General features: G+C 44.8%; 1 protein-coding gene across 1 annotated transcript in view; it reads left to right on the plus strand.

The window, feature by feature from the left end:
* The window catches only part of LOC115206848 (roundabout homolog 1-like), a 454555-nt gene that overhangs the window by 365965 nt on the left and 62838 nt on the right, over positions 1-25752 (plus strand). Inside the window, 6 exon segments of the mRNA XM_029774026.1 lie at positions 6146-6266; positions 9714-9852; positions 10028-10155; positions 22014-22022; positions 23056-23180; positions 23992-24163. Coding sequence (XP_029629886.1) covers positions 6146-6266; positions 9714-9852; positions 10028-10155; positions 22014-22022; positions 23056-23180; positions 23992-24163 — 694 coding nt within the window.

The following is a 25752-nucleotide window of genomic DNA, read 5'->3' on the forward strand; positions in this document are numbered from 1 at the left end:
TGTGCTCCTCTCTGGGCACACTGTGCTCCTCTCTGGGCACACTGTGCTCCTCTCTGGGCACACTGTGCTCCTCTCTGGGCACACTGTGCTCCTCTCTGGGCACACTGTGCACAGCATAATTGAAAGTGCATAATCTAGTGGAAATTGAATCAAATCATATCTGTCTCTGAATTCAGCCAGCAGTTACTGATAAGCACACAGCCTCTGCATCAACCTCGGAACTAGTTTATTGGGTGTGGTTGCACATGCACAACATTGCATGTTTGTGTGTGTGCATGTGTGTGTGTGCGTGTTGTGTGTGTGTGTAACTTTGTTGGGACCTGTCATTTCTCCCTATGTGAGAACAAAGCCTGCTCTCTCCTGTCATCAGGGTTGCTTCACTCAGACACCTGGCCCATAATGCCCCTCCCCTGACCCAGTCCCAGCTACACCCTCACGCTCAGGCTCAGTCAGGCTGACACACACACAAACTGTTCATCAGCATGGAAACAATAACCTCATCAATCAATGGCTCTGGAGAGGTGGTTTGAGGACAGAGCAGAGCAGGTGTGTCTAACTGTCCAGTGATCGTAGGTGTGTCTAACTGCCCAGTGATCGTAGGTGTGTCTAACTGCCCAGGGATTATAGGTGTGTCTAACTGTCCAGTGATCGTAGCTGTGTCTAACTGCCCAGTGATCGTAGCTGTGTCTAACTGCCCAGTGATCGTAGGTGTGTCTAACTGTCCAGTGATCGTAGGTGTGTCTAACTGCCCAGTGATCGTAGCTGTGTCTAACTGCCCAGTGATCGTAGCTGTGTCTAACTGCCCAGTGATTGTAGCTGTGTCTAACTGCCCAGTGATCGTAGGTGTGTCTAACTGCCCAGTGATCGTAGGTGTGTCTAACTGTCCAGTGATCGTAGCTGTGTCTAACTGCCCAGTGATTGTAGGTGTGTCTAACTGCCCAGTGATCGTAGGTGTGTCTAACTGCCCAGTGATCGTAGGTGTGTCTAACTGTCCAGTGATCGTAGGTGTGTCTAACTGCCCAGTGATCGTAGGTGTGTCTAACTGCCCAGGGATTATAGGTGTGTCTAACTGTCCAGTGATCGTAGCTGTGTCTAACTGCCCAGTGATCGTAGCTGTGTCTAACTGCCCAGTGATCGTAGCTGTGTCTAACTGCCCAGTGATCGTAGCTGTGTCTAACTGCCCAGTGATCGTAGGTGTGTCTAACTGTCCAGTGATCGTAGCTGTGTCTAACTGCCCAGTGATTGTAGGTGTGTCTAACTGTCCAGTGATTGTAGGTGTGTCTAACTGCCCAGTGATTATAATCGTGTGTCTAACTGTCCAGTGATCGTAGGTGTGTCTAACTGTCCAGAGATTGTAGGTGTGTCTAACTGCCCAGTGATTATAATCGTGTGTCTAACTGCCCTACACATGGCCTGGAAGGATAAGCGGACAAAGTAGGTGTTGGCTTTGGGGGTGACCAGTGAAATATACCTGCTAGAGCACGTGCTATAGGTGGGTGTCGCTATGGTGACTAGTGAGCTGAGATAAGGCGGGGCTTTACCTAGCAAAGACTTATAGATGACCTGGAGCCAGTGGGTTTGACGACGGATATGTAGCGAGGGCCAGCCAACGAGAGCATACAGGTCGCAGTGATGGGTAGTATATGGGGCTTGGTGACAAAACGGATGGCACTGTGATAGACTGCATCCAATTTTCTGAGTAGAGTGTTGGAGGCTATTTTGTAAACGACATCGCCGAAGTCAAGGATTGGTAGGATTGTCAGTTTTACGAGGGTATGTTTGGCAGCATGAGTGAAGGATGCTTTGTTGCGAAATAGGAAGCCGATTCTAGATTTAACTTTGGATTGGAGATGCATAATGTGAGTCTGGAAGGAGAGTTTACAGTCTAACCAGACACCTAGGTATTTATAGTTGTCCACATATTCTAAGTCAGAATCGTCCAGAGTAGTGAAGCTAGTCAGGTGGGTGGGTGCGGGCAGTGATCGGTTGAAGAGCATGCATTTTGTTTTACTAGCAATTCAGAGCAGTTGGAGGCCACGGAAGGAGTGTTGAATGGCGTTGAAGCGCTCATTTGGAGGTTTGTTAACACAGTGTCCAAAGAAGAGCCAGATGTATACAGAATGGAGTCGTCTGCGTAGAGGTGGATCAGAGAATCACCAGCAGCAAGAGCGATATCATTGATGTATACAGAGAAAAGAGTCGGCCCGAGAATTAAACCCTGTGGCACCCTCTGATTTAACACACTGAGCTCTATCTGAGAAGTACTTAGTGAACCAGGCGAGGCAGTCATTAGAGAAACAAAGGTTGTTGAGTCTGCTGATAAGAAAACGGTGATTGACAGAGTCGAAAGCCTTGGCCAGGTCGATGAAGACGGCTGCACAGTATTGTCTTTTATTGATGGCGATTATAATATCGTTTAGGACCTTGAGCGTGATTGAGGTGCACCTGTGACCAGCTCGGAAACCAGATTGCGTAGCAGAGAAGGTACGGTGGGATTCGAAATGGTCAGTGATCTGTTTGTTAACTTGGCTTTCAAAGACTTTAGAAAGGCAGGGCAGGATGGATATAGGTCTGTAACAGTTTGGGTCTAGTGTCTCCCCCTTTGAAGAGGGGGATGACCGCGGCAGCTTTCCAATCTTTAGGGATCTCAAGCGATAGAAAGAGAGGTTGAACAGGCTAGTAATAGGGATTGCAACAATTGCAGCAAATACTTTTAGAAAGAGAGGGTCCAGATTGTCTAGCCCAGCTGATTTGTAGGGTCCACATTTTGCAGCTCTTTCAGACTATTATAGGTGAATGCACCAATTTGTAAGTCGCTCTGGATAAGAGCGTCTGCTAAATGACTTAAATGTAAATGTAAACATCAGCTATGTGTATTTTTTGGGTTAGGGAGAAGCGGGGGGGCGGGGGGGGGGGGACTCGGGCAAGTTGCTGCGGGGGGTGCAGAGCTATTGACCAGGGTAGGGGTAGCCAGGTGGAAAGCATGGCTGGCCGTAGAAAAATGCTTATTGAAATTCTAGATTATCGTAGATTTATCGGTGGTGACAGTGTTTCCTAGCCTCAGTACAGTGGGCAGCTGGGAGGAGGTGCTCTTACTGTATCTATGTTATCCCTGCCATCCCTGACTCCTCCTATCTATGTTAGCCCTGCCCCCTGACTCCTCCTATTTATGTTAGCCCTGCCATCCCTGGCTCCTCCTATCTATGTTAGCCCTGCCATCCCTGGCTCCTCCTATCCATGTTAGCCCTGCCCCCTGACTCCTCCTATCTATGTTAGCCCTGCCATCCCTGGCTCCTCCTATCTATGTTAGCCCTGCCATCCCTGGCTCCTCCTATCTATGTTAGCCCTGCCCCCTGACTCCTCCTATCTATGTTAGCCCTGCCCCCTGGCTCCTCCTGTCTATGTTAGCCCTGACATCCCTGACTCCTCCTATCTATGTTAGCCCTGCCCCCTGACTCCTCCTATCTATGTTAGCCCTGCCATCCCTGGCTCCTCCTATCTATGTTAGCCCTGCCATCCCTGACTCCTCCTATCTATGTTAGCCCTGCCATCCCTGTCTCCATGTTAGAAAGCTGTGTGAACAAGGCGGTGAAATGCTGTATAGTCTATTCACACTGAGCTCTCTGCACTGGGCTGTTGTTGTGACAGTCGCCAGAGTCAATAAACAGACACACAGCAAGGGTATTTTTCTTTGTCAAGCCGCTACTCCGCTGAGAGCAGATGGAGGCATTTGTCACACCTGTGCAAAACAGGTCTGTCAAGGGGATGAAGGCCTTATAATGGAACAGAACAAAAAGGCATCCAGCTCTAACAGTTTTTTGGCTAAACTAATTTGATGTTGCTGTATGGAGGGAATCAGTCAGCACGGGGACAGACTGCAGACATGCCCTGCATTGTCTTCCCCCTCTTTTGTTTAGTAGTTGAGGGTGATTAGCAGCCTGGAAAATGAAATGCAGCATGAATGCCGCCAGAACGCGTGCTGAATCTGGGTTTCACACTATCAGCATTACAAAACACGGTGTTGGGATAGAGCCATCTCCCTGTGATGCAGGATAATGGTCAGATTGTTTCTGCCTTCAGCAGCCCCCTGTGGAGCTGATATACACAGAGACAAAGGAAGGTGCAGAGAGAAAGGAAGGCCTCTCCATTCACACTGGCCCACTCCAGAGGCCCCCTGCTGCCCAGGCCCTCTAAATATGCCTGAGTGGAATGGGACAGTGCCACCTCCACGCAGAGGTGGGAAAGCTGATGGGGTGCTCTGGCCCTAAAGTGGATCCTCATGTCAATGCCCTATGGGACCTCTATGGGACCTCTATGGGACCTCCAGTCCACCTCCCTCTTCCTGCCCTACGTGGTCTGACATGACCTGACCTTGTGCCTTTGTGAGTGTCCCAGTGCTTTAGCTGTTAACAAACAAACAGTAACATAATGCTACTTCAAACAAACAGTAACATAATGCTACTTCAAACAAACAGTAACATAATGCTACTTCAAACAAACAGTAACATAATGATACTTCAAACAAACACTGCCAGTGTGACCCTTCTCTTCCCTTCCTCTCCCTTCCCTTGTCTTCTATTTAATAAAAGCTGTTTTTATTATGAATATTAAACAAGCAGCGAGGGTAAGAGGTGCCCCAGAATGCCTCAGAACACCTGAGGAATCAGTGGAGGGTGTTCATGGATGCCAAGGAAAGCCAGGCTTCCCCCCCAAAATGTACGAAAATAAATAAATAATACCAAATCATTTATGTTTTGTCTCTGTCTTTCATAATTTTCCTTCAAGAGGCAGAATGTATCTCACAGGAGGAAGCATCCGAGCGAGTGAAACAGTGCTCCTCTGTTTCTCTACGTGTAGGCCGTCTACAGTGCCTTCAGAAAGTATTCACACGTCTTGACTTCTTCCACATTTTGTTAGGTTACAGCCTGAGTTTCTCCCATTCGTCTCTGCACATCCTCTCAAACTCTGTCAGGTTGGATGGGGAGTGTTGATGCACAGCTATTTATTTAAGTGGAGGAGCGAGAGTGGAGGGGTTTTTGTTTGTAGGGTGATTTATTAGTTGTGGCAATTATACTGCCTCTCCGTGTCTCTGCTCCTCCCAGATAAGCTGTTAGGCTGCACACCACAGATGGGTTGTTCCACTGAGAACCTTCTGACATTCTATTTCTATACTCCCCTGTTCTTAGAACCTGTCGTTGCCCTACCTAGCAGACGTCATGTGGATTGTTTTGCTCCTGTACAAGGTGTCACTCTTAATTAGGCTGCTGGGATAATAAAAGTGAGGCTCCATTCCTTAAATGCCAGTGATACCTGTTTTTAGATCACCTAGAGTGCAGAGCGCAGGTACACATGCAGTGTTGAACACAGTTAATTAGATTTAGTGATATGTTGCATAGTGTGTCATGAAGTGGATACATGTGTAGGAGTGTGTTTGACTGAAGACAGCCAGTGAAAGGCAGAAGGTTTGGGGCTCTTTTGCAATGCTGTTGGGGCTACCCCCTTCAACTCCCCCCTACCTACACACATCCCCAACGTACACACACACACACACACACACACACACACACACACACACATATGTATGCATGTGTTAGTATGTGTCTCTGTATGTATGCATGAGAAAATACTCAAGTAAAAGCTCAGTTTTCCTCTTCTCAGAACGGTAGGGGAGATTGCTGTGCTGGAAGTCATTTGTGGCTGGAGTAATGCTTCCACTCTTCCCTGCCTCAGGTGTTCCCTCAGGGAACTGTGGCTTTCTAGGTTTGGGGAAGGGATGTTTGGCCAGGCAAGCCCTGAGCAGGAACAGACTGTCTGATAAAGCCATACAAGCCACAGGTTGAATGAGAATAGCATAGAATGGTTGGATAGGTACCACAGTTAGTACAGTAGTACAGTACTTTGGGTTTCTATCACTGGGACCTCAGGACATACATGGCTCACTAAGATTCATTTGTGAGTTTATACTCCCATCAAAACATGACAGATGGAGTTTTTTTAAACTCTGAATTCCTTTGGTCATGGTTTTGCAAAGACTCATAACTTCATGGGTGAGGAAATACAGAGCTTTTATACTGAGGGAATGTTTTGCAATGTTAGGCGTGCAGTTTTGTCCTCTCAAGGTCTGACCTATTCTCTCGTTCCTCAGATCCGGGGAGGAAAGCTGATGATAACCAATGCCAGAAAAAGCGACGCTGGGAAGTATGTGTGTGTCGGGACCAATATGGTGGGAGAGAGGGAGAGTGAGATTGCTGAGCTCACTGTGCTCGGTAAGTAACCTTCCTCACACACGGTCTCTCTCTGTCTCTGTCTCTCTCTCTCTCTCTCTCTCTGTATGTGTGTGTGTTTGTGTACAGTGAAGAGGGTCCAGATGTTTTGTTTTGTGTGTGTCTCCAAGGAGAATAAACGGTGTCATCGACCCCTTCAAGAGGAGTGTGACATGGCCTTCGCTCTAACAGTTAACCATGAATTGCCCCAGGAGCCCCCTGACCCCCTTTTCTCCCCCAGGAGCCCCACACCTCTCTAATGACTCCCCTTTTCTCCTCCACTGACCCCCCCACCTCTCCTCTGGCCAGCTGTGCCACATTCCACCATGACTGACCTTTGACCCCACAGATATCCGTTGCCTCAGTTTATAGTCTCAGTATAGTACTCTGTATTGACCTCAGTCGGCTGAACTTCTGACTGTCCTCTCCACTTCCTCTACTTCCTGTCCCACAAGGCCTCTCATCATCCCTTCCAACAGGGCCAACGCTAACATACACATATTCTTCTTTCCCACATAAGATACATTATTATATATGTAAATGACTTCAAAGGGTTCAGACCATACCTATGGCTTTGCCTATTTCAGTAAACAACACAACAGACAAACTCATGACAGCCCCAGACATTTACCGAGCACTTTTTCAAGCCAAAACTGAAGGGGATGTGAGGAGGGAGGGGAGGCAGAGAGGGAGGGGAGGGAGGGGATATGGGGATGCAGAGAGGGAGGGGAGGGAGGGGATATGAGGAGGGGGAAATGTGAGGAGGGGTGAATGTGAGGAGGGAGGGGAAGGAGAGAGGGGGGATGTGAGGAATGAGGGGAGGGAGAGAGCAGAGAGGAGGAAGGAGGGAGGGGAGAGAACAAATAGGAGAAAGGGGAGAGAGAGGAGAGAGAAGGAAGGGGAGAGAGGAGAGAGAAGGAAGGGTAGAGAGTCGAGAAAAGGGAGGTCAAACTATTGAGCTGCAATTGTTGAGCCTTGGGACATATTAAAAAACAAATGTTGGAGGAGAAGGTGATTAAAGGTATTAGGAAATCTGCTAAAAGTTCCCTATGGAGAAGCTCTGTGTGTTGATGTGTGTCTCTGCTGAGGGAATAGAGGCTGGGGAGGGAGAGGGAGAGGTAGCTGAACTGGACCTGAGGGGGCAGGGGTGGTTAGATGGCTATCTGTTTTCATTTCAGAAGCTTTTTCCAACATTCATTTTTATTTAAATCCCTGCTGGAAGGTTAGGGGAATGGACTGCAACAGCAGGATTTTACAGGACCTCTCAGATGATCATGACAAAGGGCAATGAGGGTAGCTGTGATTACTAAAACACACTGCTAATGTTAGCACTGAGACTCTGCTACAATATGACTGATCGGCAGGATGGTTCAATCCCCATACAGTGCTAAAGATACAGTACAGTCACATACTATAATATACTATGATATACTATACTATGATACACTATACGATACTATGGTATACTATGCTATGCTATACTATACTATGATATACTATACTATACTATACTATGATATACTATACTGTGATATACTATACTATGATACACTATACGATACTATGGTATACTATGCTATGATATATTATACTATGATATACTATGCTATGCTATACTATACTATGATATACTATACTAAGCTAAACTATACAATTATATACTATACTATGATATACTATACTATGCTATGATATACTATACTCTGATATACTGTGCTATGATATACTATACTATGATATACTATACAATGATATACTGTGCTATGATGTGCCATGCTATGATATACCGTGTTATGATATACTATGCTATGATATAATATGCTATGATGTAATATGCTATGATTTACTACACTATGATATACTATGATATGATATACTATGCCATGATATACAATTATATACTATGCTATGATATACAATACCATGATATACTATGCAATACTATGATATACTATGATATAATATACTATGATATACTATACTATGATGTAATATACTATACTATGATATACTATGATACGATATACTATACTATGATATACTATACTATAATATACTATACTATACTATGATATACTATGCTGTGATATACTATACTATAATATACTATACTATGATATACTATGCTGTGATATACTATACTATGATATGCTATGATATACTATAATATGATAAGGTATACTATGCTATGATATACTGTGCTATGCTATACTATGCTATGATATATTATGATATGATATACTATGATATACTATAATATGATATGATATACTATGCTTTGATAGACTATACTATGATATACTTTGCTATGATATAATATGCTATGATATACCATGATATGATATACTATGATATAATATACTATGATATACTACAATATGATACACTATACTATAATATGATATGCTATACTATGATATGATATACTATACTATGCTATGATATACTATGATATGATACACTATGCTGTGATATACTATGCGGTGATATACTATGCTGTGATACGCTATGCTATGATACACTATGCTATGCTATGATACACTATACTATACTATGCTATGATATACTATACTATGATATAATATACTAAGATATTATATATTTACTATGATATACTATACTATGATATGATATGATATACTATACCACAATATACTATACTCTAATATGCTATGATATACTGTGACATGACATACTATGATATAATATGCTATGATATACTATGCTATGATGTACTATGATATGATGTATGATGATGATATGATGTAATATACTATGATATACTATGCTATGATATACTATACTATGATATAGTATAAAATGATATACTATACAATGATTTGATATACTATACAATGATATGATATACTATACTATGCTATAATATATGATATAATATGCTACGCTATACTATGCTACGCTATACTATGCTACGCTATGATATATTATACTATGATATGATATACTATACTATGATATACTGTGCTGTGATATACTATGCTGTGCAATACTATGCTGTGATAGACTATGCTATGATAGACCATGCTATACTATGCTATGCTATGATATACTATGCTATGCTATACTATACTATGCTATATTATGCTATGCTATGCTATACTATACTATGCTATGCTATACTATGCTATGATATACTATAATATGCTGAACTATGCTATGCTATACTATGCTGTGATATACTATGCTATGATATGATATATTATACAATACTATGCTATGATATACTATACTATGCTATATTATGTTATGATATACTATGCTATTATATACTATACTACGCTATGCTATGCTATACTATGCTATGATATACTGTGCTATGATATACTATGCTATGATATACTATGCTATACTATTCTATCCTGTATAAATGCAGATACAGTGTACTGACATGCTGTAGACTTAGTACTGAATAGTCATCTCTCTCTGCAGAGCGACCCAGCTTTGTGAAGCGTCCCGGTAGCCAGGTGGTGCTGGTGGACCAGAGCGTGGAGTTCAGGTGTGAGGCCCGGGGTGACCCAGTTCCCACCGTCCGCTGGAGAAAAGATGACGGAGACCTGCCCAAGGGAAGGTACTGTACTGTATGACTCATCTTCTGGCCCCCTTTATTACAACACAATCCCTTTCTCTCTTTCTATTTGATGCCTCGCTCCCTTTTGTCTGTCTGATGATCAGCATATACAGTAAGGTATGTGGTGTGTGTGCGCGTGCGTACGTGTTTGACCGATTCCCTGTGAATATTCCAGATATGAGATCCGTGAGGACCACACCCTGAAGATCCGTCGTCTGAGCTCTGCAGACGTGGGTTCTTACACCTGCGTGGCAGAGAACATGGTGGGCAGGGCGGAGGCGTCGGCCACCCTCACCGTCCACGGTAAGACCACCCAACTCTGTTACTTACTCTAGTAAAATACCCTGCAGGTTTACGAAGGTCAACGCACCAGTTAACTTGCACAGTCCTGTACATTGTTCAGTACGTGGTCCTGTTGTCGAGCCTCTATTGCTGAAAGGTATGTTGATTGTTCCAGATGTTTCACTCTCTCTACTTGTATGGGTTACGGTGAGTTTTTGCACCTTAGACGTAATTTAGCTCCACCGCAATGCAATTATAACACCCAATTCCTGAGCTTGAAAAGTTATTACTTTCACCCATTCTCTCACAATTAGCTTATTGATTTCTAATAAAGGCCATCTGAAAATCCATAGAGGATCTTACACTTTACACATGGGAGCTCAATGATAATCAATTCCATTCACGGCATCCATAGGAGCGAGGACATTCCTTTAGAGGCAGCTCTCTGGTCATGTTTAAGATATGCTGTATCAGTGGTAGGCCTGTGGGGAGCCTCTGTGTGTCTCTGTCCATTGGACATCCTACTAACACAGTGAGAACAGAAAGCAGCTGGTCACAAAGTAGAAGGGAGTCATTCAGTAGAACAAGGGGGCCTGGATCCCCCCAACCCTTAAACCTCCTGGGAGCCACGCAGGTGGAACACTGGGGTCATTTAGCAGCAGGTTAATGTGAATATTGGGGAGCAGAGGGGAGGAGGGGATAGAAGGTGGTTCAGTGCACAGGGGATGGGGTCAGCAGGGTGGGGAGGTGTACATTGAGGGGTTGAAGTGACTCACCACTGGAGCAGAACGAGATGGGAATTGAGCTTGGACGAGGTAGATGGGAGGATGGTGGGGGGGTTTGGGTAGTAGAGGTTTGTGTGGTGAGGTCAGAAGTGTACAATTGTATTCCCAGCAGTCCTCGAGATCTATGAAGAGATGGGACAAAAAATCCCCCATCACCCCCTCTCAGTACTAATACAGAACCCAATCTTCACGTTTGTTCTCTGCAATTATTTATTGCTGCGTTCCACAGGCCAGTGATGTGTTGATTTCTTGGAGGAGCATGATTAGACCCTCCTGTCAATAACTTCATCTATATATCCAGTAATAACTTAATCAACATCCACCAATCATTTCTTCAAGATATCCACCAATAACTTCATAAAAAAAATAATACAAATAGCCAATGAGAGCTACAGTAGACCTTTATTCAAACAAGCCATTTGCCACACAGACCTGCCATCATTCACTTTGAACTGGACTGTGTGTTTACAGGCCGTTGCAACAGTGCGACTTCAGATCACTAGAACGCATTATCCAAAAACAACAAAATACACCTGAATGGATTTCTACAACTATGTAAACACCACAGGAGTCCTCTTACATTTGGGAACTTTACAGTCCTATTGATCAAACCACCATGAAAAGGTAGGCTCTCTCTCACTCAGTTATAAACATCAACAAGGTCAACAACTAATGCTAACCAGAGCAAGATGAGCTAAAATCTAATGAAGGAACATTAGATAAACCCTCTCAGACTTTTTCAGCTAGTTGGCTGTCAAAATTTCACTGATAAACAATGGGGAATTGTAGCCTCCTCGTCCTTCTGCAGCTTGTTGTTGCATGCTTGTCCAAACCAAGCACCCAAGCTAACTGGCTAAAGTTGGCTAGCTTGCTAGCTAGCTAGCTACTTCCAAACACACCTCACTCTGACCAATTTGCTTGCCGTTGCAGAGCTGGTTAGGCTGTTTACATGTTATCTAGAGCGTTCTTGACTAACTATTATTTTTTGTGTGCGAATGCAAGAGATATGCTAACTGGATAACAGTCGTTCAAGTTCTTGCTAGCTAACCAAATGACACCTGCATCTCTAGCTGTGTATAGCCACCAAAAAATGATATGAGGGGAAAACGTCAGTCACTCACCCAGTCCTCCAATGGCATGACATCCTCCTAGCAGCTAGCTAGCTAGCTAATGTTAGGCTCTGTGTTTTTAGATTGCTACATAAATACATACGTTTGCCTATTAGCCACGTTACGACTGACTTGTGATCATTGCCCTGCTTAATTTGATTATATTGACAATCCCAGCCTTATTTACATTCGTCTGTTTTTGTCCAGAATATTGAATCATTGAAACTGAAATTGTGATTTACAACCTGATGGCAATATTTTTTTGGAATTCTAAGAAATGTATTGGTGAATTATATTAATCATGCATTGAACTGCATCCATATTTTATTTATTTAACTAGGCAAGTCAATTGAACAAATTCTTATTTACAATAACGGCCTACCCCGGACCAAACCTGGACAATGCTGGGCCAATTGTGCGCCACTGTAACGCGTGTCATGTGTGGAGGACCAAGACGCAACAGGGAAGTGTATACTCATCTTCTTTTCTAATATTGAAGAAGGAGAAACAAATATACAATTAACGGAAACAACACTAACAGTTCTGTCAGGTGACAAGCACAAAACAGAATACAACTACCCACAATCCACAATACAAACAAACCCCTAATTATAGGACCTTCAATCAGAAGCAACGAGGAGCCACTGCTTCCAATTGAAGGTCAAGAACAAAACTGCACATAGAAACAGAGTGACTAGAATAAACATAGAAATTATACCAAAACTCTAGACCACTCTAATCAAACACCCCTTGTCTATACACATAGACTAACAATCCCCGAAACATATAAACCAGTGGTTCTTAACCTTGTTGGAGGTACTGACCCCCACCAGTTTCATATGCGCATTCACCGAACCCTTCTTAATTGGAAAAATAAAATTCAAAACATAGGTATATATTTTACTGGTGCACAAAATGAACCGTGTATCAACATCAGTGTTCAAAGAACAAAACCATTAAAACATGATTTTCACACAAAAACAAAAACATAATAATGAATATTAATGAATAAGAGGAATTGGGGATAACTTAACTTCAGCCGCTTTTCCCAGCATGATATTCGCCATCTTCAACACAGCTGGTTTTATGAGTGTTTCACCAATGGTGTGTGGTTTGCCCTGCTTTGCGATCAGGTAAGCAACTTCGTACGATGCTGTGAGGATCGGTTTGTTGATGGGTACAAAGCCGAGAACAGGCAGAGTAGCCTTTTCATCGAATCTGGCTCTCTTCACCTTGAATTCAGCGAGCGTTGTGTTCTTGTATTGTCCATCTCCATGCAGCTTAAGGAAGTGTTCTCTTAGTTTTGCCGGTGCTAGACTAGAATTGCTCAACTTGGCATTGCAAATCATGCAGTTAGGACGCTGACTCTCATCACGTTCCGTTATACATGTGAATCCATATTGTACATATTCGTCCGACCACTTTCTTTTTTTGCTCGACATAGTTAGTATGAAGGGATTAAAATATTAAGAAAGAAATCACACGACGTACCATCACGACAGTCACAATTCGAATACTGAGCGCGCCAAATTCCCTGCAGCACAGATAGGCCAAGCGATGTTGCGTGATCACCTGCAGCCAATGATGGCCAAGCGGGGCGTGTCATCACGAATCATATGAGTCGGGTGTGTGTCTTGACCTCCGCCGAACCCCTGAGACTGACTCACCGAACCCCTGGGGTTCGATCGAACCCAGGTTAAGAACCACTGATATAAACAAAATACCCCCTGCTACGTCCTGACCATACTAAACACTAACAAATACCACCTTTACAGGTCAGAACGTGACAGCCACCCTATGGGACTCCTAATCATGGCTGGTTGTGATACAGCCTGGAATCAAACCAGGGTCTGTAGTGATGCCTCTAGCACTGAGTAGCAGTGCCTTAGACCGCTGCGCCACTCGGGAGCCCGGGCTATAGCGCACCGGTTTGTGTAGACTCCGTTCCTGGACAAAACATTCTAAGAATTTATGAAATGTGAAAATTATCATATGTAAGTGGTCATATTTTTTATGTGTCATATTCTTCCTGGAAGCTAAAATGCTGTCAGTTCCACTTGAAATACAACAATGTTTCACACATACACAAGTGATTTTCAAAGAGATGGCTGACAACAGCAAGCGTGCTGCAATAAAAAACACAGTTCCACTCACCAGATGATGATGATGATCATTTGAAACTTAACTTCTTGTTGAAAGTTATTCTTCAGCCGCTGCAAACTAGCCGACAACAAAAGCTAGCTAGCTAGACAGTGGGGAAACTACTGCTCACTATTGACCTGTTGGCCTTCAAGAAGGCAGAAGTTTCCATGTGTTTTTGTAAAAACAGTCCAACTCATTAATTAATTGATTCCACTGTCACTCCAACATTTTGCCCTAATACAGTTGAATGGAAGATGCCTTTATCTAGCTTCTGATGGCCTAGCCAATGGCTGACCTAGCTATCTAGATTTATCTCCCCAGAGACCAGCAAAGAAATATCCATATTGGATATTTTTTTCTCTTCAGTGTTAACCCTTTCCTTTCCAACAAAAACTAAAGAGATTAAATCAGAACATAATTGAAAATAATATAATGATCATTATTATTATAATCATTATTTTATAAATCCTTAGCCCTTCTCTGAAGGCGTAGAAGACCCATTGTTCCACACTGTGTTTGGGTTAGTAATAATTTTTAGAGTGGCTCTATTTTCCCCCAGGATGCATTTTTTCACTATTCTGAATGTCTAAAGAATCCAGATGTTGTTCTGAAATATGAACCCAGAAATACTGGACATTTAGAACTCTTATTATGGTGGTGATTTGACTAAATTACAGTCATGGTCTTGAATTGGACTCGCATTTTTCTGGTCTCGGTCTCGGTTTTGACTCGGTCTCAGATGCCTTGTTCCCCTCCCGGTCTCTGTCTCGCCCCCCCCTGGTCTCGGTCTTGATTCGGTCTTGGACGCCTGGTCCCCCTCCCGGTCTCAGTTTTGACTCGGTCTCGGATGCCTGGTCCCCCTCCCGGTCTCGGTTTTGACTCGGTCTCAGACGCCTTGTCCCCCTCCCGGTCTCGGTCTTGACTCGGTCTCATCCCCCCTCTGGTCTCGGTCTTGACTCGGTCTCGCCCCCCCTCTGGTCTTGGTCTTGACACGGACTCAATTTGCTCCGGTCTTGGTCTTGAATCGGTCTCGCTTTAGCTGGTCTCGAACACAACACTGACGTCCATCAATAACTTCATCAATATATCCAACTCTCTGGTTGACTTTCCTGCTTGCGCTGCCTCTCTGATGAAGGCCTAGCTAATGAAAGAGAACAACTTTGATGTTTGTTAATGTTACTACCAGGAGCTGAATCTGTGACAATACACTCTGTCCCTAACACACCATTCAGAACTACAGGATCAGGCTAGAGAAAAACAGGATGTTACTGAATTTGACCCATTTTCCCTTTTTTTTAAAATTAATGACCCTGTTCTGTATGACCTCATAAGCAGTGTCTCATCTCACATGCTATGCCTGTATTAGAGGAAGCATGCAGGATGAGGTGAGACCCTGTATTAGATGAAGCATGCAGGATGAGGTAAGACCCTGTATTAGAGGAAGCATGCAGGATGAGGTGAGACCCTGTATTAGAGGAAGCATGCAGGATGAGGTGAGACCCTGTATTAGAGGAAGCATGCAGGATGAGGTGAGACCCTGTATTAGAGGAAGCATGCAGGATGAGGTGAGACCCTGTATTAGAGGAAGCATGCAGGATGAGGTAGGGCATCTCACAGTAAATAGAGTGCATCATCAAAGACTTTGTGCCACTTAATAACTAAAGGAAGCGTTTACCTCCTCTAGCTAGGGAGGGAGAGGAGGAGGGGGATGGGGAGAAGGAGAAGGAGAAGGAGAGGGGGAGAGAGGATTTCGTCATGTCATATTTGCTTCCGGTCTGATGCTTGTCAGGAGAGCATGTCATACGTGTTATTGATTTAAAAATTATTATGAGTGTCCTGTCAGATCACTGGAGATAACAGGAAAGAGGGAAGGAACCCAAAGGGAGAGATTAAGGCACAAATAACATGTTTATTTACAAAAACATTCAGGACAGGAAGGCTGCTAATGCGTTGCGTAACATTTCTTAGACAGTTGCCGCTGGTTTAATGTAATTTCAGTGGTAGTGAATTGTTGGCTCAGACGGTGGGTTACACTGGAGTAAATTAGATATTCTGCTCCTATGTGGAATTAATGTCAATATTCTAAGAATTCAATGCTCTGCCAGTAACTCCCAGATGAGGGTACTGAAGCCCCATTTTAAGTGCTTGGATCGGGCTTGGATCGAGAAGGAAAGTTCACAGCGTCACAGTATTGCGACCTGTAGCTGGAAACATGATTGGATATTTTGTTGATTACAATATGTTATGTGAACAGTATATTCCTTTTAATAGTTTTTGGTTGAATCAAAAGTATTATACTAATTTCTCATGACTCTAAAGTGAAATCTTAAAATAGTTATATGCTGGTTTGTTTGGCCCATTCATTCCAGAATGGACAGACAGTGTTAGCTGTTCTCATATTATTCAAGGAAGCCCTCTGTAGTCAGTCAGGAAGGGTACTATACATTAGACCCATAACAAGCTGTTAAAAGCCAGGCCACACAGTCAGGACTCTTATTGCCGCTTTCCACATCTCCTACATATAAATATCAACAGCATATCAATCTTTATCATGTTACAAATGTAACCAAATAGAAGGACTCCTTTCTGTTTTCCATAATAATCCCGTACAGCCTTGTGATGGTTACAGCATGCCAATCTACATACAGCCTGCTTATGGCCTTGTTGTGGAGGATCAGGACAGGTCTAAGCGACTAGTGAAAAAGTGTTTACAGATCTACACACACACGCTAACACAGACACACACACATGCTAACACACACACATATATAAACACACATACACACACATATATAAACACACGCTAACACACACACACACACACACAAAACACACAAATATAAACTCAGCAAAAAAAGAAACGTCCCTTTTTCAGGACCCAAAGATCTTCATTGTAAAGGGTTTAAACACTGTTTCCCATTCTTGTTCAATGAACCATAAACAATTCATGAACATGCACCTGTGGAACGGTCGTTAAGACACTAACAGCTTACAGACGGTAGGCAATTAAGGTCACAGTTATGAAAACTTAGGACACTAAAGAGGCCTTTCTACTGACTTAAAAACACAAAAAGAAAGATGCCCATGGTCCCTGCTCATCTGCGTGAACATGCCTTAGACATGCTGCAAGGAGGCATGAGGACTGCAGATGTGGCCAGGGCAATAAATTGCAATGTCCGTACTGCCTAAGACAGCGCTACAGGGAGACAGGAAAGACAGCTGATCGTCCTCGCAGTGGCAGACCACGTGTAACAACACCTGCACAGGATCAGTACATCCGAACATTACACCTGCGGGACAGGTACAGGATGGCAACAACTACTGCCCGAGTTACACCATCCCCGGCAACAACGTCACCTATGGGCACAAACCCACCGTCGCTGGACCAGACAGGACTGGCAAAAAGTGCTCTTCACTGACGAGTCGCGGTTTTGTCTCACCAGGGATGATTGTTGGATTCGCATTTATCGTTGAAGGAATGAGCGTTACAGGTGGAGGGTCCGTCATGGTCTGGGGCGGTGTGTCACAGCATCATCGGACTGAGCTTGTTGTCATTGCAGGCAATCTCAACGCTGTGCGTTACAGGGAAGACATCCTCCTCCCTCATGTGGTACCCTTCCTGCAGGCTCATCCTGACATGACCCTCCAGCATGACAATGCCACTAGTCATACTGCTCGTTCTATGTGTGATTTCCTGCAAGACAGGAATGTCAGTGTTCTGCCATGTTCATCTAGGAGCCCGGATCTCAATCCCATTGAGCATGTCTGGGACCTGTTGGATCTGAGGGTGAGGGCTAGGGCCATTCCCCCCAGAAATGTCTGGGAACTTGCAGGTGCCTTGGCGGAAGAGTGGGGTAACATCTCACAGCAAGAAGTGGCAAATCTGGTGCAGTCCATGAGAAGGAGATGCACTGCAGTACTTAATGCAGCTGGTGGCCACACCAGATACTGACTATTCCTTTTGATTTTGATCCCCCCTTTGTTCAAGGACACATTATTCCAGTTCTGTTAGTCACATGTCTGTGGAACTTGTTCAGTTTATGCCCCAGTTGTTGATCTTGTAATGTTCATACAAATATTTACACATGTTAAGTTTGCTGAAAATAAACGCAGTTGACAGTGAGAGGACGTTTCTTTTTTTGCTGAGTTTCTAAACACACTCTAACAGACACAATGGGAGCTCCGATTAACCAGACTAAAGCCTTAGCATGCGTTTCTCTCCCAGTGCTAATATGATCTTATGAACGGCAGCAACCCTGCTCCAGTCCCTATGAGCCACTCTACAGGGTCCCTGGCACACAGAAGACCCCCAGTGGGCAGGGGGCTACACTGCTTTATGGTCCCTCCACTCCCTCTGATCAGATCACAGATAGAGCCTGACATAGACACAAACACACATACACTCCAGCCCCAGCACTGCGTGGCATTTTAGCCCCCGTACAGTTTTGACCCAGACAGGTTTAGAGCTGACCTCTCCCCCAGGTTCCAGACAGGTTTAGAGCTGACCTCTCCTCCAGGTTCCAGACAGGTTTAGAGCTGACTTCTCCCCCAGGTTCCAGGTCCACCACTGTGATCACAGCAGCATGGTAAAGGTCGGGTTACCTCATTAAAGGCTTAGATACACATGAATGGAGTTGTGTCTGTAGGGAGGTGTTTGTAGGGAGGTGTCTGTTGGGAGGTGTCTGTTGGGAGGTGTCTGTAGGGAGGTGTCTGTAGGGAGGTGTCTGCAGGGAGGTGTCTGTAGGGAGGTGTTTGTAGGGAGGTGTCTGTTGGGAGGTGTCTGTTGGGAGGTGTCTGTAGGGAGGTGTCTGTAGGGAGGTGTCTGTAGGGAGGTGTCTGTAGGGAGGTGTCTGTAGGGAGGTGTCTGTTGGGAGGTGTCTGTAGGGAGGTGTCTATAGGGAGGTGTCTGTAGGGAGAGTCTGTAGGGAGGTGTCTGTAGGGAGGTGTCTGTAGGGAGGTGTCTGTAGGGAGGTGTCTGTTGGGAGGTGTCTGTAGGGAGCTGTCTGTAGGGAGCTGTCTGTAGGGAGCTGTCTGTTGGGAGGTGTCTGTTGGGAGGTGTCTGTAGGGAGGTGTCTGTAGGGAGGTGTCTGTTGGGAGAAGTGTCTGTTGGGAGGTGTCTGTAGGGAGGTGTCTGTAGGGAGGTGTCTGTAGGGAGGTGTCTGTAGGGAGGTGTCTGTAGGGAGCTGTCTGTAGGGAGGTGTCTGTAGGGAGCTGTCTGTAGGGAGGTGTCTGTTGGGAGGTGTCTGTAGGGAGGTGTCTGTAGGGAGGTGTCTGTAGGGAGGTGTCTGTTGGGAGGTGTCTGTAGGGAGGTGTCTGTAGGGAGGTGTCTGTAGGGAGCTGTGTATAGGGAGGTGTCTGTAGGGAGGTGTCTGTAGGGAGGTGTCTGTAGGGAGGTGTCTGTTGGGAGGTGTCTGTTGGGAGGTGTCTGTAGGGAGGTGTCTGTAGGGAGCTGTGTATAGGGAGGTGTCTGTAGGGAGGTGTCTGTAGGGAGGTGTCTGTAGGGAGGTGTCTGTTGGGAGGTGTCTGTTGGGAGGTGTCTGTAGGGAGGTGTCTGTAGGGAGCTGTCTGTAGGAAGGTGTCTGTTGGGAGGTGTCTGTAGGGAGGTGTCTGTAGGGAGGTGTCTGTTGGGAGGTGTCTGTAGGGAGGTGTCTGTAGGGAGGTGTCTGTAGGGAGGTGTCTGTAGGGAGGTGTGTGTAGGGAGGTGTCTGTAGGGAGGTGTCTGTAGGGAGGTGTCTGTAGGGAGGTGTCTGTTGGGAGGTGTCTGCGGGGAGGTGTCTGCAGGGAGGTGTCTGCAGGGAGGTGTCTGTAGGGTGGTGTCTGTAGGGAGGTGTCTGTAGGGAGGTGTCTATAGGGAGGTGTCTGTAGGGAGGTGTCTGTAGGGAGCTGTGTATAGGGAGGTGTCTGTAGGGAGGTGTCTGTGGGGAGCTGTCTGTGGGGAGCTGTCTGCGGGGAGGTGTCTGCAGGGAGGTGTCTGCAGGGAGGTGTCTGCAGGGAGGTGTCTGTAGGGAGGTGTCTGTAGGGAGGTGTCTGTAGGGAGGTGTCTGTAGGGAGGTGTCTGTAGGGAGCTGTGTATAGGGAGGTGTCTGTAGGGAGGTGTCTGTAGGGAGGTGTCTGTAGGGAGCTGTCTGTAGGGAGGTGTGTGTAGGGAGTGAGGGTGTGTATCTTTATGGGTGTGTGTGCTGAATGCGGTCTTGTGTGGGTGTGTGGGGGTGAGTGCATGTGTTTATGTACGTGTGTATGTGTGTGTGTGAGAGATACAGCGATTTCTCCTTGGTAAAACACACGGATACACACCTTTTGAAGTGAGCCTTATCTGCATTTAAAAGCCTGTGATAAGTGGGGGGAAGGGCGAGGGGAGGGTCATTACTCTGAGTGACAGCGTTTATGTTTCTGTGGGAGCCGCTGAGGCAGACAGATTAGATAAGGTGACTGATAGGCTGGGGAAGATTTATGGCCAGAGAGTGACAGTTAACATTCACCTTGTGGTTTTATGGCATGGTGGTCCATATGCAAGACTGTACCCTTAGTGTTTGGAGAGGGGCTGGTCCTCAGGAGACTCTAAAACTTCATTAGTCGGAGGAGAGGAGAGGAGAGGAGAGGAGAGGCTCACCTTCATCCTCCTTCAACCTGGTTGGAGAATAAACACTTTTAAACCTTTGTTTTGTTTTTCTTAAAATATTGTATTTGTTTAGTTGTTCATGTTTCTTTTTAATATGTGCTCTTGAGGAGACATGGGTAAAGACAGAGTCTCGGAACAACGTCATGCAGAGAATACTGTTGAAAGTGTATGGATGTACTGATGTAGGTCATGCAGAGAATACTGTTGAAAGTGTATGGATGTACTGATGTAGGTCATGCAGAGAATACTGTTGAAAGTGTATGGATGTACTGATGTAGGTCATGCAGAGAATACTGTTGAACGTGTATGGATGTACTGATGTAGGTCATGCAGAGAATACTGTTGAAAGTGTATGGATGTACTGATGTAGGTCATGCAGAGAATACTGTTGAAAGTATATGGATGTACTGATGTAGGTCATGCAGAGAATACTGTTGAACGTGTATGGATGTAGTGATGTAGGTCATGCAGAGAATACTGTTGAAAGTGTATGGATGTACTGATGTAGGTCATGCAGAGAATACTGTTGAAAGTGTATGGATGTACTGATGTAGGTCATGCAGAGAATACTGTTGAACGTGTATGGATGTACTGATGTAGGTCATGCAGAGAATACTGTTGAACGTGTATGGATGTACTGATGTAGGTCATGCAGAGAATACTGTTGAAAGTATATGGATGTACTGATGTAGGTCATGCAGAGAATACTGTTGAAAGTGTATGGATGTACTGATGTAGGTCATGCAGAGAATACTGTTGAACGTGTATGGATGTACTGATGTAGGTCATGCAGAGAATACTGTTGAAAGTGTATGGATGTACTGATGTAGGTCATGCAGAGAATACTGTTGAAAGTGTATGGATGTACTGATGTACGTCATGCAGAGAATACTGTTGAAAGTGTATGGATGTACTGATGTACGTCATGCAGAGAATACTGTTGAAAGTGTATGGATGTACTATGTGTTTGTTGTTGCTATTCATTGTTTTTCTGCATTATTTGGACATGTGTAATGAGTCATCAATGTGCTTCAGTTCCTGCTGGACTGGCCCCACATGTCTCATTTTCATTCAGTAACAATGACATGATTATTTTTACCAATGGAAAATCCTATTGTTGCCTTCTTTCCTAATCATGTTATTGTATTTCATGGTGTTGTTTATGATTTATTTATTCATCTCTTGCCTTGTGTGTTGTTCTGTTGTCTTTTTGTTTCCTTTTAGTCATGTCTGGTAAGTTGAAATGTCACCTGTCACCTATTCACCCTGACGCCATGACAGAAACAGGAAGCTGTCACAGCACCACCCCCCTCCATCCTCCTCCCATCACCCTCCTCCCACCAATCAGCACTTATGTTTCAGTTGTCACGGGAAACAGTGACAAAAGGACATTAATGGGTAAAAATCTGCTCTATGGCCTGAGTAATTCAAGGTAAAACCAAATCATTTCATTATACTACCCCCACCCCCTTGTTGTGTTGCTTTATGCATTACCAAATATCCCATCTTACCTGTGGACAAATTGTGTCTGTATGTGGAGTGACAGGCTGCAGATTGCTTTTATGTATGTGATACCTGGCCCGTATCAGCGTTAAGATGTCTGGGGCGTAGTAATACTGTATTCTCCAGGCGTACGCACCCGCTGTCCTCTGAGATGAAGGTGTAAATCGCCCAGCCGGTGGCCCTCAGAATTCAGGCTGTGTCCCTCCACACAGGCCTATTAGCACAGCGAGGCCCGGTGTCACTGCAGAGCTCTGTGTGACATTGGGCGGTGACATAGCGCTTCACTCTGAAACAGAATTTGTCATTAAGATGCATAGATGCTGCATCCTGGCTGGGCCTGGTCCTGGATGCTCCTATTGGAGGGTGTCAGCTTGGACAGATGGCTCATTTATCCCCCATTTCCATGTAAATGTTTTTGGTGTGTCCTTGCCCATGCTAATGCAGAGACCCACAGGGTTCACACTCCTGTTTTCTCTATTCATTAAACTGTTAATATATACAGTACACAGCCTGCATTATGGAATGGACTGACTTTCAGTTTTGAGTAATCTTCCATCCACGCATCAGCAACGCCCAAAGTCTACTCTAAACAGAGACTCCCTGAATCCTCATCCAAGGCTCATTTAAATACGGAGACCATAACTGTTACATTCAAATTCCTTTGTTTTCCATTCAAATGAAACTGTAATGTCTAATATCTCTGTCTGATGTTATGCGATGCTGTGTCAGTATGTTAGTTAACGGCCCGCTGCCTGTCCCGTAGTGCCCCCTGTGTTTGTGGTGCGGCCCAGGAACCAGGTGGTGGCGGTGGGGAGGACCGTCACCTTCCAGTGTGAGGCAACAGGAAACCCTCAGCCTGCTATCTTCTGGCAGAGAGAGGGCAGCCAGGTGAGAGGCTGTGGCGGACCTACAGTACACCAGGAACCCAACATGAGCACATGTTGAGGAATGCTTATTGAACAAAAATGAAATACAAATAATTAGTACATCATAGTCCTATCATAGTCTTCATTAGTTTATCAATGATATTCCTATATGATTTATATACATTTTATGATTACACCTATAAAACCAGCCATAAAATCAGTGAACATCATCTGCCCTGTCTTCTCTCTTCTCTGTCTATATCTGCCCTGTCTTCTCTCTTCTCTGTCTATGTCTTCTCTTTTCTCTGTCTATATCTGTCCTGTCTTCTCTCTTCTCTGTCTATACCTGTCTTATCTGTCTATATCTGTCTTCTCTCTTCTCTGTCTGAACATGTCTTTTCTCTTCTCTGTCTATATCTGTCTTCTCTCTTCTCTGTCTATATGTCTTCTCTTTTCTCTGTCTATATCTGTCTTGTCTTCTCTCTTCTCTGTCTATACCTGTCTTATCTGTCTATATCTGTCTTCTCTCTTCACTGTCTATACCTGTCTTATCTGTGTATATCTGTCTTCTCTCTTCTCTGTCTATATCTCTCCTCTCTTCTCTGTCCTGTCTTCTCTATTCTCTGTTTATACCTGTCTTCTCTCTTCACTGTCTATACCTGTCTTATCTGTGTATATCTGTCTTCTCTCTTCACTGTCTATACCTGTCTTATCTGTGTATATCTGTCTTCTCTCTTCTCTGTCTATATCTCTCCTGTCTCTTCTCTGTCTATATATGTCTGCTCTCTTCTCTGTATTTATCTGTCCTGCCTTCACTCCTCTCCCATCTCTAGAACCTGCTCTTCTCCTACCAGCCCCCCCAGCCCTCTAGCCGCGTCTCCGTCTCCCAGACGGGGGACCTGACTATCACAGATGCAGAGCGCTCAGACGTGGGCTACTACAGCTGCCAGGCCCTCAACATCGCTGGCTCTGTCATCACCAAGGCCCTGCTGGAGGTCACTGACGGTGAGTGACGGCCCAGAGAGCCAATCACAGAGAACAGATAGTCTTCAGAAGGAGGGGTTCCGTTAGTCAGGGACTCCCAGAATTAGATCTTGGAGACATCTTGGTGGTATTGTCACACCTTGGCACATTGACATGTAGGGATTTGAATAAATACATAATAATATACTTGTGCTATATTTAAGTGTCTAATGTACGTATTGAGGTCTGTAGAGTTTTGGCCAGACTGTGCTCCTGTCAGAGGTGGAGACTCTGTGGTGCCTCATCTTCTCCAAGAGCCTGGCTTGCCTCTTGGCTCTGGGCTGTTGGCTCCTGGCAGTGTAACATTCACGCTGGCTAGTGCCTCCTCTGGGAGTCTCCTCTCATTAACAGACTAGCCTGCTGGTGGAGGGATCTGTCTTTGTGGTGAGGCCTGGTTCAGACCTCTAATCACTCAGTCAATGCAGCCAGCCTGGTAGTGTAGTGACCTTGGCTCTAGTGACCTTGGCTCTAGTCCCAGAGTTCCCTTACTGACTTAATTTTGTCTAACTCTCACCTAGGTTCAATCTTCCTTAACCAGATACCTCTCACCTAGATTCAACCCTCTCTAACCACATACCTCTCACCTGGGTTCAACCCTCTCTAACCACATACCTCTCACCTAGATTCAACCCTCTCTAACCACATACCTCTCACCTAGGTTCAACCCTCTCTAACCAGATACCTCTCACCTAGGTTCAACCCTCTATAACCAGATACCTCTCACCTAGATTCAAACCTCTCTAACAGACACCTCTCACCTGGGTTCAACCCTCTCTAACCAGATACCTCTCACCTAGGTTCAACCCTCTCTAACCAGATACCTCTCACCTAGGTTCAACCCTCTCTAACCAGATACCTCTCACCTAGGTTCAACCCTCTCTAACCAGATACCTCTCACCTAGGTTCAACCCTCTATAACCAGATACCTCTCACCTAGATTCAAACCTCTCTAACAGACACCTCTCACCTAGGTTCAACCCTCTCTAACCAGATACCTCTCACCTAGGTTCAACCCTCTCTAACAGACACCTCTCACCTAGGTTCAACCCTCTCTAACCAGATACCTCTCACCTAGGTTCAACCCTCTCTAACCAGATACCTCTCACCTGGGTTCAACCCTCTCTAACCAGATACCTCTCACCTAGGTTCAACCCTCTCTAACCAGATACCTCTCACCTGGGTTCAACCCTCTCTAACCAGATACCTCTCACCTAGATTCAATCCTCTCTAACCACATACCTCTCACCTAGGTTCAACCCTCTCTAACCAGATACCTCTCACCTAGGTTCAACCCTCTCTAACCAGATACCTCTCACCTGGGTTCAACCCTCTATAACCAGATACCTCTCACCTAGGTTCAAACCTCTCTAACCAGATACCTCTCACCTAGATTCAACCCTCTCTAACCAGATACCTCTCACCTAGATTCAACTCTCTCTAACCAGATACCTCTCACCTATATTCAACCCTCTCTAACCAGATACCTCTCACCTATATTCAACCCTCTCTAACCAGATACCTCTCACCTAGATTCAACTCTCTCTAACCAGATACCTCTCACCTAGATTCAA

Source organism: Salmo trutta, chromosome 13 (assembly GCF_901001165.1).
Source record: "Salmo trutta chromosome 13, fSalTru1.1, whole genome shotgun sequence".
NCBI classification, from domain to species: domain Eukaryota; kingdom Metazoa; phylum Chordata; class Actinopteri; order Salmoniformes; family Salmonidae; genus Salmo; species Salmo trutta.